We start from the raw sequence: 13,029 nt of genomic DNA on the forward strand, positions 1-13,029 counted from the left end.
TTCACGTGTAGCTACACCAAACCTGAGACCAGCTCCTAACCTTGAGTATTTTCAGCTGTAACTTAGCAACCTCGACAGGTAGAAGGCTCTACCCAGGAAGGCAGGTTCAGAGGAGAGACATAGGCCTTGCCCTTGCTTTTGTCCCCAAATTCCACAAGGACTCACCGGAGGGGAGGTGGCCACGTCCCCACCACCTTCCGTCAGGCTGTGACGCTGATGGCCCTCGTGGACACCCCGCTCCTTGGTAACCCAGACCTACCTTAGGAGGCGAATGCAACATTTCTCCACCAAACACGAGTGAGTCAACTGTGTCCACAAAGTTACACAACGATGATTCAGCCTCCCGTCGCTGCTCCATGAGAAGACTAAAAATCGCAGCAGCGCCTGCCGTGAGTCACTGTCACTCAGGGAAGGGACAGGAAGCAGGAGCAGCCCAAGGCCGGGCCTGGCTGCTGCCCACCCTGAGAACTCCGGGTCCTGGAACAGTCCAGGACTTGACTCTCTGCTCTCGACAAACCCCCTCTTTGCAGCGCTTGTTCAGGGCTGTGTCTGAGCCCTCTTAACCCTTGAGGCACCAGGAGGGGAACGATGCGTCCCATGACCCGAGACAGCCGGGGAACACGGAGAGGATCTGTTCCACCCTTGCTTTTACACCCTTGCCTAGCACCGTGCCCAAGGACACATGGGGGCCTGAGAAGAGCAGGTCCAGCCCACACAGAGCTGGGGGCACCCGCCGCCCCTGCCCACGTGTGGGTCCCTCCCCTTTATAAAACCACAAGCCTCGAGGCTGTCGGTGTCACCAAAACACGGCCAGACGAGAGCTGCCTGTCACACACCCTCCAGCTCGACACACGCTAGTCCCAAAACAAAATCCAATCTGCAGCCGAACACACGGGACAGCTCCGAGTACCGCACGGAGCCACGTGCTTGGGTAATCCCTGTGTTCCCTCTCCTCTTATTCCTAGAAGCTGAGCTCCCTGGAGCTGGACCCATTGGAACTGCACGAGCAAAACACTGAGCACAACCTGTGCCTTCTCACTGCAAATAAAGGTGACAATCATTTATAATAAATTTATTTTATATATCGATGTACAGAGCTAAATTGAGCGTATAATAAATAGCACCAAGCCAGTGAGATTTATTCTACAAAAACAAGTTTAATACAAAATGATTGCAACGCCTCACTTTGCACCCCACACCTGGACGGTTAAAAAAGAGAGTCAACCCAAACCCCGTAAGCATTTTAAAAAGGCCTAGGACTGCAGGCACTGGTGTTTGCAAGACTTCCTACCACAGCACCGAAGATCCTGTCACAACATTCCAGAAGAAATCAAAGCTGCCTTCATTTTATCCCCTATTTTAAAAATAGTGGAAGAAGCTGGTTATTGTCTCACAGGCAGGGGCTGAGTTTCCTTTTTTGTCCAAACACCCTACTTTTGCAACCAAAAAGAACATACGGGGCTAGAGATGAGCGCCCTGCAGGCCCCCCGCAGCGGGGCTGGCTCGCGGGGACGCCGGTGGCCACGAGCCCCGGGGCAGCGGCGGGGACAGGGACAAGTGCGGAGCGGGGGCAGCACCGAAGCTGCTGCACCACAGTGCTGTTCTCTTTGAAATAAACACTCCTTTGCTAGACATAAACTTAAGTAACCAAATGATTATAGACACGAAATACAGCGCCTGCAGCAGGAACGGAAGATTGATCACCGCTCCCTGAGCCCGTTGTGAGGCTGCAGGAAAATCAACCTGGCAAACGGACCCCGGGCGGACGCTCCACGCACGGTGTCAGCGCACACATTGCAGCTGCCGGGGGTAAACACGTACATTCAACCCTGACGGCCTTCCCAGTGCGGCCTGGGAGCGACTCCTGAAGCAGCCCCTTGGGCTGCAGCCAAGGAAAAAGCTCTCCCTGCCTTGCTGGACCTGCCACTGCTCCCCACAGCTGCCCTCCTCCCACAGCTGGGCGCAGGGATCACAGACTTAGTGTCCTCAGGGTCACAGAGCTTCCTCCCCACCAGCCAGCCCAGCCACCCAAGGCACATCACACTGCCCCTCCTCTGCAAACACCTTCCCCAATTTTTTCCTCCCTCCATTTTTAGGGGAGGAAGCAAACATTTTCCTCGTTCGGATTAGGGGAGGAAGCAGACAAACATTTTCCTCGTTCGGAATCCATTAAGCGCTTTTGGCACGGTCTTTGCGCTGCTAAAATGCATCTTAGCTGCCACCCAAAAGCTTCCATGCGAAATGTCAGTCTTTTACAAAAACATTCTCTGATGGACTTTGCCACCGGTTGGCCTTTGCAGAACTGAGGTCAAATTTTAAGAGACAACCTTTGTCAGAAGGCCCCGAGCCCCTCGCTATTGGGTATTTTAGGCATCTTTTTGCTTTACAGAAAGTTGCTCTCTGTTTGCTTGCCTGGGGAAGCCAGATAGATACCTGCTGGAACGCTGACTTTGGTACAATTTGAGCTTCCCATCAGCTCAAGGCCATTCTTCCTTACCAGACAAGATTATTGCTCTGATATTTTTGTGTGTGTGTGTTTGTGTGTATGTAGATTTTCTGAGAGAAGAGCAAATATGTGACCAATCCCCAGCCCAAGGAGATGAGGATCTTGACCTGTTCTTTCCCACCGCCAGAAAGGTGTCCCTCTGCAAAGCTCCACATCAACAGCTCGGCCTCTGCTCCTCTTTAGTGTTCTGAGTCCGAGAGGTAAGAAGGTTGAGTCCATCTCCACACCAGCATATCCTCTCCTGCTACCCTGTGGGACTCGGTCTGGATCCTCGACTCATTCGAAGCCAGAAAGTCCACAGCTCTGTCCCAGACCCGCTTCATTTTTTTCCTAGAAGAAACAACAACAAAAAATACAATCACATCCCCATTGTGCCTTCCATCTTACGCAATTGTGGATGGCGACCAAGCTACTGCTCTCCTCTTCCTGCTCCCTGTGCAGACAAGAGAGATTAAAGCAAAATTCTGGCTTGGAGCTGGTTTCAGACCAGGACATGAAAACACAAGTTCTGCTAGTGGCAAAGGTGAGAGACCCTCTGGCAGAGATTGGCGTCTGACCTCAATTTCAATCTGATTCATGTTGGGAAGAGATCCAGTTCACAAACTGCAAATTGCTCCAAATGCAAGAAATGAGTCCGCAAAGATGAGGCAGATGGTACAGAAGCATCAAGAACCAGGCTCCTACCCCCTGCTCCATCAGCTGTGGAGCAACTATTTGGAACGCACTTCCTTCCAGAAAAAGCACAGGAACAGCCATCTCGCTGCATCTCCTTTTCAAAGCTGCCCAATTCAAACTGGTAATTTTCCAGGCAGACAACACACAGCCACTTCAGAAGAGCCTTGCGATCCCCTATTCCACTCATGGAAAGGTTCATTGTGAAAAGCACAGCAGCTGCCTGGAGAACACGGTAGGACAGCTGAGAAAGAGGACAGCATCCAGCTCGGATCAGATGGAGGGAAAGCAAGGTAACTCCATGCCCAGGCAAAGCAAAATGCAATTACTGTGTGACACAGCAATGACAATACACCTGCGCGCCTGCACGAGGGACCAGCGCCAGCGCTGTCACATTCATCTGCAGCAGGTTAAGACACAGCCTGAGTTATGTCAGAATCCTTTATAAACTGAAAGGCCAGACAGATTCTTCTTGCTCTCCAGCTTCCCATCCGTGGCCCGCACATGCTCTGTCACCCACCGACTGCGGCTCTGGGCCGAGTCACATCATGGCAAGAGCCCTCCTGCAAAACGGCGCTCGGCTCACCTGCTCTGCGGAGGGATGAGGCCGTCCCGCACGTGCAGGATGCCCACGTAGGGGTAACGCTCCATATTCCGCTCCCATTCCTTATAGTGGTCCTGGACAACGGCTGTGGGGGCAGAAGCACAGTGAGACACCTCAGCAGGGCAGACAGGAGAACGTGCTGCTCGGCTTAGAGTGACCGCGGGCTACCTATGATCTTCTTCACCATCTCGTACATGGCTTGTTCCTCTTCTGCCATCTTCCGCCAGCGATACTTAAAGAAGATGAGGATCCCCCAAAGAGTCAGCAGACCTAAGGGAAGAATGAAAACAAACATCAAGTACTGCCACATATTCTCCTGCTGGATGCTAACCTGTTTTGTATCTGACACTGCCTCCTTTCTGAGGCAGCTTCCACTCCCTGACACCCAGGGCCTGCTTGGGACTGAATCCAAAACAGGAGTGAATCTGAAACAATTCACTTGAGACTCCTCGTGGTGGCTGCTCCCCACAAAAGCCTCAGCACTGATAGTGTCTGCAGCAGAAGAGCACGTGTGTGTGTGGAAAGGGCCTCATCATGGGCTTTTTCCCCTCCTCGCCAGAAACCTCAGGACAACCACAAGGCTCTAATTCTCTAAATCCCAGAGCCACCTCTTTGCTAGAGGCCTCCCCCACAATAACCACTTAGGAAAACTGTCAAGCTCTGCTGCTCTGAAAATAGGTACTTCATAAGGAAATAAAGTCCAGGGCTCCAGCCCAGAATTCGGCCTTGACAAAGGTCCCAATTACGACATCAGTTAACACTAATAACTCGGCCTCTGCAATAAAAACAACTGTCTCCTTCCCCTCCCACCTCGCCTGGCTGGATTATAAACTCTTCCAGGCAACACTCATCTCTCATTACCACCTATCTCAGCAAGGCCTCTGTCTCAACTGGGGCATGACAGACTTTTGCAGTACAGTCCATAACACTGAAAAGCTCCAGGTCATTACCAAAGAGACCAGAAGACTTAGTAGCTTAGTGCAAGAAAAAAAGAAAAAAAGAGAAACCAAATCTCCTAGGCAGGCTAAAATACTCATTTTGCAGACCACACTAGTGGGTGCTTGAGGAATACTCAGAAGGCTAATCAACTTGCTGATTTAAAATAAGTGTTAAGCACTCATAGCACAAGAGTGGGTCTACAGGTCTTTCTCTGCTACCAGAGCAAAGGTTAATTAGAAATTAACTCACCAGCAGATTTATTTCACCTCTACTAATAATTTCATATGGTTGGGAGAATGTGCATGTATGCGTGTTCATCTGCACTGGAGAGGGCAGAGGCTGGTTGCTAACACTAAGGACTTACCCCAGAAGAACAAGAAAAGGTTCATGATGGCAGTGACCACGGCGCGGCGGAACCGGCAGCCCAGCCCCATCTGCGGGTGGGCTGACTCCAGACACACCACGTCCTGCACCGCCTCCACCGCCTCCGAAGGGTCCCTGCCTCTCAGCCTGGTGGGAAAAGGCAGAAATTCTTCAGTAAAAGACACAGGCACTTCAACTGCAGACTTTAATCAAGAGAGGGAAAGCAAAGAGGCTGCAGAGGCAGTAACTTGTTCAGTACGCTGCATAGGAAATACACTACATCCTTGCAGCTCCTCTTTCCAGAATATTTTGGAACCAACTGCTTAGCAAGGAATGGATATGGCTTTAGAAAAGGCATCAGGGCTGGAACACCCACTGGTAAACTGAAGTCTCCCTCTGCAGACTCTCTGGCAGCACCGCTCAGTGTGCAGAAGATTAAACTTTAAATTGGATTCCCACCTCCCAGCATACAGAAATGGAAATGTTTACTGAGTCACTCAACAATTGCAGAGAGCAGTTGAGGGAGACTGCACACGTCCGTGGAGGTTGCACTGTTTTCCTCAGTGTGGATGAGCACAAACAGTTTAGCCAGAGAAGGGAAAACACATCAGCTGTATCTGCAGCAGCAAACAGACACAGACACACCCTGGGCAAGCATTTGTGGCAAAATTGATGCAGCTCCTCCTGCAGAATCGCTTGCACACACCTGCTGCGCCAGCCGACACGCTTCGAGCTCGCTGCTTTATGCACATCCACACGGATGTGGTTTCCTTATTAAATACCCTAAGCCAACAGGCATCAGTAATCCAAGCCAAGCCCCATTGGATTCGGAGGAATTGGGCTAAAAGGGATTTTTTTAAAAAACTGCTAATTCCTTCTGGGTTGCAATGAATAGACTGTTAGACAAAGACACTGTTTCAGTTTGCTAGTATGGGATCTAACTGCTGGCAGCCTGCATTTGGTTACTGCATTCTACAGTAACCAGAGAGACACCCGATTGTTTCCCACCTCCTTGTCTTATTTACAATCCAGATTCCAGGAAGATGTTTAAAACGTGCAACAGAATCACCCAGTGCAGAGCTCATTTCTGTTCTGCCTCTCCGACTAGCACCTAGGAAAATAATCTCATGTGCTGTTTGCTCAAATGCCACCTGCATGCTCAACACGCGTTCTGCACGACACACAAGCACCTTGGAAGCGGAACCATTTGGCAAAAAGCTGGCAGAATTGCTAATTATGAAAATAAAGAAGGCATTATGTTTTGTCACACGCCTCTCGACTTCAACAGTGCTCTTGCAGAAAAAATATGCATTTGAAAACTCTGAATCTCAACCCACCCACAAATCCAAGCTTGCCACCAAGGAAACAGCGCCCTGTCCTGGGAATTTACCACACACCAAGAGCCAAAGCAGTAGACACTCTCTGACCATTGAATCACAGTAACTGCTACAGACATTAAGGGAAAATAAAGCACTAGGAATTATTGAAAGCTATACCACAAAGCCTAGCATTACTGTTGTTACAAGTCATTTAATCAGAGACAATTAGCAATGTTAGAATGCAAACAAATGCTTGATTTTGTTAACACAGAGTGGAGGCAGCACGCGCTTCCCAAAAGGAGATATCCAGAGTCTGCAGACTCTGGATAAGCCTTTCATTAAGCAGTGACCTCAATGTTATACTATACACTTGATGAAGCTATTATTGCTGTCATTTCTTGTGGGCCGAAGTGACTAGTAGCCAAGAAAAGCCCTTCCTGTGACTGCCCAACACCCTATAGTCAGTGGGAGTCTTTCCATTCATTTTAATATGTATTCTATTTTCTGTCAGAAAAACAACTGATAGTACAGAAAAGATATAATGCAACGACTATTTCCCTCTATTCCTCACAGAGATTGGTCCCAAAGGATCCCAGAATACTATCCATCAAATCCAACTCCTTAGACTATGGTTCAGTGCAGTGTAGAGTTGGGTTCTTTGGTCAACAGCAGTACTGAGTAGAAAAGATATCTAGAGAGAAGCGTTTGGGTAGGTGTGAAGGTTTAAAATACAGATCCTGATCATGGGCAGGACACCAGGACTAGCAGTGCTAAACCTTGCCGTAAACACGACACAACAGTTGTCAGTCACAAGCAGCCAGGACTTCAGATTGATGCTTCATCTGAAAGACAGTCCTTCTGTGAACACAATGTCCCCTAGGGCAAATGTTGGGACACATGCCCTCAGGAATGCCCTCAGTTGCCAATTTTTGCTGCAGTACCTTATTTTCTATTTGCAAGTTTGCCCAGCCAGTACTGACAAAGCTACCCCAGATTATCTTAGGAAATCTATTAAGGGAGGTATCATAGTTTTTCGAGCACACACAGGATGACAAATTACATCACCCCAACAAACACAGATGAGCACAACTGGCACAACAGGCACAGCGGGCTTTCACTTACCTTATTCCTAAATCCTTGCTACTCTTCAGTATCCATTCCAGGGCAGCCTCAAACTTCTTATGTGAACTAGCAGTTACATTCTGCATGGAAAAATCCACAGGATTAGTTCTTCATTCATTTAAAATACAGCAATAACATTATTTCATTACATTAGTGGGAGAATTCATTTTATGTAGTCAGTCCCTAGGTTAACTCTTATCATAATCCTGCAAAGTGGAAGAAGGAGAAACTAAATCTGGAGGTCGGTCTGGACCAAAATCTTATGACTATGGTAGATGATGCATGAAGCATGCTGTAAAATAACACTGTCCCTGGATTGCTAAGACTAACCACTAAATACAACATAATCTTACTGACAGTTTACCATGAAAGAAATGGAATGTTAGATCAAAGCAGTCTGTCTTCTGACACTTTGAAGTATGGAAAAATCTTTCTTCTGCCCAGCCCTCAAACCAGGGAAATTTCTGGTTTCAGAAGACTGATGACTACAGTGAAACAACAAACCATTAAGTTAGATTTATAGGGGCTGAATCAGAGATGTAGGAGAAGATTATTTTCAAAAGAACTGCTGAGAACAGAACTGCCCAAAGGGGAAGCAAGAGATATGGGGGAGAAAAAAAATCAAAACAGGATGAGGAAGTAAAACAGATGGTGAATTGCTTCAGTATCTATTATTTATTGCCTTATAAGAGGCTGAGCACTATGCTATAACAATAGGTGTTCAAAGCCTACTCACCATCACGTGATCCCTTGCCTCACTAATCCAAATGCATTTGCTTTTTAGATTCTCAGGATTTCCACACTCAAAATTACCTGGTAAGAAAGTCAAACAGATAAAAATTGTTTTAGAAAAAAGCCCTCTAACAGTTCAGAAATACACTTAACCGTCTGGAAATGCTATCCTTTAAAATGAGCTCCAGCTCTGGGCAAAACAACTACAAGGTGAGATTTATATTGTAGGCAGATAATCTTTTGACTATTAATAAAATGCTCAAGCACTGTATATAGGTTGGATAAAGGCAATCAAGCCTCACGCCTCAGTGCGCCAGCCACTCGACGTGCGATCCGGGGGAGCGGGAGAGGAAATATTTCTTCCCCGACCAAGGACATAACTACCTCTCTGACTTAACGGCCTGCAGATGTAACTTCCATCAGGCATCAAAGACAGTAATGCTGGAGTTAAGGTTCAGCATTCAAAAATGCTACAGAGCAGCCTATTTCCCAGCTCTATCTTCTACCCAGGCACCAGTCAGAAACTCAGGCTTCTAAATCTTGTTTCGCAAAGATGACTAAACAAATGTGTTAAGAGACTATGTAAAACTGATGGAAATTTCACAGGTGCTGAAGTCTTGATTTGAAAAGGTTTAGAAATTCAGTAAAATTCCAGTGCCTAGAAGACCCAGCCTTCTTAATATCTGAAATCTTCTAGAATATGGAACGTAAGCATTTTTAATGATTAACGTTACCATGTAGGTTACCAAAAAATAAAAATATACCCACTGAACTTCTAACAGCCCATTCCATCACGAAATACTAGTTATAGATTGGATTTCCAGATATGTAGTAGAAAATGGCAAGAGTTCAGCTAGCTCCTGAGCTAAGCCAGCCTGCTACGCCTAGCAATGACAAGGAGAGAGGCACTCGTGTAAGCAGCGACCACGTTTTAGCAGAGACAGCAATTGCTGAAGTCATTCCAACTCCATTTGTAAGAGTACATCAGTTAACGCTCACGGACTCCAAGTTGTCTTGAAGACGGTTTCAAGATGCAGGTAGGACCATAAAGCTGAATATTTGTACCTCCAATTCCCAATATATGAAGAGCAAATAAGGACCACTCCAGGAGAACACAGTGGTATCAGTGCATTAGCCAAGCACTATTCAGATTAAAAATAAACTCATCTTTTTTTTTTTTTTTATTTTCCTATTACTTGACTTTCCTAGAGCTCTTCAAGAGAAACTCACTGTTCCATGAACTCCTCTCTTCAAAGTAAGGTTATAAATGTCCAGACAGCTGGGACAGGCAGTTTGCTGAATGCTTTTAAGTGCTTTATAATGACAATTGGAACTTACCGGCTTGTATTGACAAGTAGTTATACAACTCATGCAGCATGTTCATTATAATCTCCTTCTGTTGAGCTTGACAGAACTGAAAGACAGAAACAGGTAAAAACATCAATAGACCAGCAGCAACACTGCTCAGACTGGCCAAAAATAGGAAAATAGAGTAGCAGTAGGGTTTTAGTCAGTTATGCATCACTTCAATTCAAAGGAAACGCTTTTGTTGCAAAGATCTGCAGTTTCTGAGTCAAAAGCTGGCTAGCACAGCCTGCCAAAGTGCCACCAGCTCCCACATGCCACCCAACCCAGGGCTGCACCTCCAGCAGCTGCAGGAGCGGGTGCCCGCGCACAGGCTGCACTGACTCCAGAAAAAAACAAAAATCTAACCAGAACTGCACCCAAAGTTTTCCTAATAATGCACTGGAAAATCAAATCGGGACTGTACAACATTATAATGGAGTTCAAGGAATTAGTTGTACTAAAGATTGCGGTTAAGGCTGAATGCAGGTATAGCCTCTTTTGCAAACCAGCATCAGTTATGCTACACCTATTACAGAAATGGATTTTCCAAAGCCTGAAACACAGTCTTACTTAATCTGGTTTATTAATTCCAACTCAGCAAATCAGAACTTTTTCCAAAAAATGATAGAACTAATAATTTTACAGTGATGCTGATACCGGTGGAAGCCACCTAGCATAATTACTCTTCTGAGAGATTTCCCTATCTACAGTATTGTAAGATAAATAAATGTACGCTTACATCATCTGTTTTTTTGTCACAATCCACAGGCAAGAGATTAACTATGAAAAAGAAGGAGAAAGAAGAGTTAGTTGACTGCAAAACAAGGGCTTTGATCAAGAAAGTAATTATGCGCTTAAGAAGGTTCTACTTTGGAGCCCAGTTCTGCTGTTGTTAATCTCACTGCACAGCACCTTGCTATGCAAATCGTGCAGTCAAAGCACTGCTTTGACAGCAGTGCTGAAAACCAAACAAATAGAGTGTGCTCTGTACCAGGGTGCACACGAGGAAACCGAGGGACCACTGTGGTCCACACGTTTCTGCAGCTCTGCTCTCGCGCGTGGGTCCTGCATGGATCTCTCACAGTCCAGCAGGGTCATTTTTGCAGGCCACGGCCACTTGATTTATCACCGTGATAAAGGAGATTTAAATCTACTCAAGGCAAAAGCAGAGGATCTATTTCAGCCAAAAGAGCTGTTGGTTTGGCACTTTATTGCCTCGCATTTAATAGCGATTCCTCCTGCCAAGTGTTAGATATCTGCCACCCACAGATCTATGATACAGCACTTTCTACTAATCTTAATTACCAGAGAATTTAAAAATTTACAACTGGACTGCAAGATTTCTTGCTTCAAAGTAACTTTGGCTTCGAAATACCTAGTAAGTTTTAACAGGTGCACCAGAAATGCACAGCAGTGATACTGGCTGGGTTTGTTTTGGCTGTGAGAAAATAAGAAATATCCTACTTAGACTGTGCAAATGCCCAAGCACGACACTGTGTAGTGAGTTTATCGAGACTCACACCTTCCAAACCTTCCCCAAACCTCTTCTTTCAGCTCCAAGACATAAAGTGACAGTATTTCTGTTTGCTCCAGCTGGGAAGGTCTGTCCTAAACACAGGGCGATGGGAAAGTCCCATTTCGTTTCCTTTTGAACCGCACGTGGCAATACAAGGGTACCAGTCCCAACACGGTGCTCGCAGATGGGGCCAGGAGAAGGGACAGCAAACGGCTCTGCCTTCCAGAGGCTGACACAAAAACATAAAGGGCAATTACGTGGGTGCTAGCTTACACAACGGGCAATCCTTAGCCTAGTGGGCATTTCACTCTCCATAAAACCCGTGGTTTTGAAGAACTGGAGGCCAAATTCATTAGAAAATGAACACACCTGACTTTCCTTCCACAAGCAACAAGGTTTCCCATGGGCAAGGGGAGAGGGAAATGGGGATAGGAGCAGAGATGTCAAGTTACAGCAACGATAAAGAATGATAAATCTGACGGAGATGGAAGGGAGAGAGGCAAAAGCAGACAAGGAAGGTGAGAACACAGCTTAAAAGTGGAATTAAAGCGGCACACGTACAGCTCTCCTCTGTCCTGTCAAGCCAGCCCGATCCAATCATCTTCACCACGAGGATGCCCAGGAAGATCGTGAGCAGCACGAAGCTGGCCAGGGAGAGGAACCGCGAGAGGTAGAACTCGAGGCCTCTGCCCTTTCCCTCCAGCCGCGGCTTGGGCGCCGACCGCCACAGCGGAGGCCGGGGCGTTATTCCCTGTCCTGCCGACCCCCAGCGGGACCCCGATGCCGCATCCGCATCGCCCGCCGTCCTCCACGGGAACCTCCGCGTCAAGCCCCCTCCCAGGGCGCCGGGTTTCAGCTCCCTTTCCGCCTCCCTGCGGTCGCTGTAGGGCAGCTCTCCTTCCCCTCTCCCAAAACGGGGCTGGTGACCAAAGCCCCCGAGCGCGGCCGAGCTGGCCCAGTGGGAGCCAGGGGCCAAGTCGCCTTCACGCCTCCACGAGCCGGCGGAGGAGAATCCCCTCCTTTCCCCCGGGGCCTCCCACGGGTCGCGGGAGCCCAGGCTGCCGGCGCTGCCTCCCCAGGGGCTTCTGGAGAGCAGCCGGGCGCTGCCCTCGGTGGCGGCGGCGCTGCCGCCCAGCTCCCTGCTCCTGCTTGGGGACGAGCCCCAGAGTGAGCTCAGCCCACCGAGCCCATCCGAGGGGCCCCCCAGACCGGCCCTGAGCCCGCCGCCCCACTCTGCGGCCCCGTCCCAGCGCGCCGGGGAGCCGCCGAGGCCGTCGAGCGGCGGCCGCGAGCTCAGCCCCTCGCTCCTCTCCGCGGACAGGCCCCAGCGCGGCGGGGAGCCCCCCAACGTGTCCCGCGACGGCCAGGATCCCGCGCTGAGGCCGCCGCTCCTCTCCGCGGACGTGTCCCAGCGCGACCCGGCGCTCGGCACCCTGACCCCGTCCGGGGAGGCCCCGCCGAGGCTGCCAGCCCGCTCCGAGCCCCAGTGCGGCGAGGAGCCCCCGAAGGCGTCGAGCGTCGCGGCCCGGCCCCGGCGGGATGGCGAGCCCAACGCGCCGCCGGCCGCCCCCCAGCGAGACGTGGGCGGCCGCCCCGCTGCGGGGCCGCCTTCCTCCTCCTCCTCCTCCTCGTCGTCATCGTCGTCGCTGTCGCCGCCGAAGCCGGGGCGCGGCGAGGCCTGCTGCGGCCTGCCGGGGGAGCGGCCCGGGCTCGTCGGGGCGCCGCGGCCGCCGCGCTGCGCTGCTGCCGCCTCGGAGCGCAGGGAGTGGAGCTTCTTAGCGTAGACCCCGCGCGTGGTGTCCGTGATGGGCCCCGCGCGGTAGCCGAGCGCCAGCAGCTCCCGCCGCAGCTCCGCGTCCGTCAGCTCCGCCATGGCCGCGGCCCGCACCACAGGCCCGACCGGAAGCGC

The 13,029-nt window shown here is 49.6% G+C and overlaps 1 protein-coding gene across 1 annotated transcript; it reads right to left on the minus strand.

Moving 5' to 3' along the window:
* Positions 1–2,560: 2,560 nt before the first annotated feature.
* LEMD2 (LEM domain nuclear envelope protein 2) lies at positions 2,561–13,029 on the minus strand. Its single transcript, XM_088534430.1, has 9 exons — positions 11,682–13,029; positions 10,344–10,384; positions 9,596–9,671; positions 8,262–8,338; positions 7,526–7,605; positions 5,086–5,231; positions 3,951–4,052; positions 3,765–3,867; positions 2,561–2,836 (listed from the first exon to the last, which is right to left on the minus strand). Exons 1-9 carry the CDS (start codon positions 12,991–12,993, stop codon positions 2,686–2,688), a joined length of 2,088 nt encoding a protein of 695 aa, XP_088390556.1. The 5' UTR covers positions 12,994–13,029; the 3' UTR covers positions 2,561–2,685.

This window comes from Tinamus guttatus, unplaced genomic scaffold, assembly GCF_059628265.1.
Source record: "Tinamus guttatus ecotype Peru unplaced genomic scaffold, ASM5962826v1 Tinamus_guttatus_pri_ptg000563l, whole genome shotgun sequence".
NCBI classification, from domain to species: domain Eukaryota; kingdom Metazoa; phylum Chordata; class Aves; order Tinamiformes; family Tinamidae; genus Tinamus; species Tinamus guttatus.

Excerpts from the sequence above, each read along its gene's own strand:
- LEMD2 (XM_088534430.1), bottom strand. The coding sequence starts at position 12,993 with ATGGCGGAGCTGACGGACGCGGAGCTGCGGCGGGAGCTGCTGGCGCTC. Across the intron at positions 8,339-9,595 it reads CTACTTGTCAATACAAGCCG|GTAATTTTGAGTGTGGAAAT; the intron begins GTAAGTTCCAAT and ends CTTTCTTACCAG. Across the intron at positions 4,053-5,085 it reads CCTTTTCTTGTTCTTCTGGG|GTCTGCTGACTCTTTGGGGG; the intron begins GTAAGTCCTTAG and ends TTCTTCCCTTAG.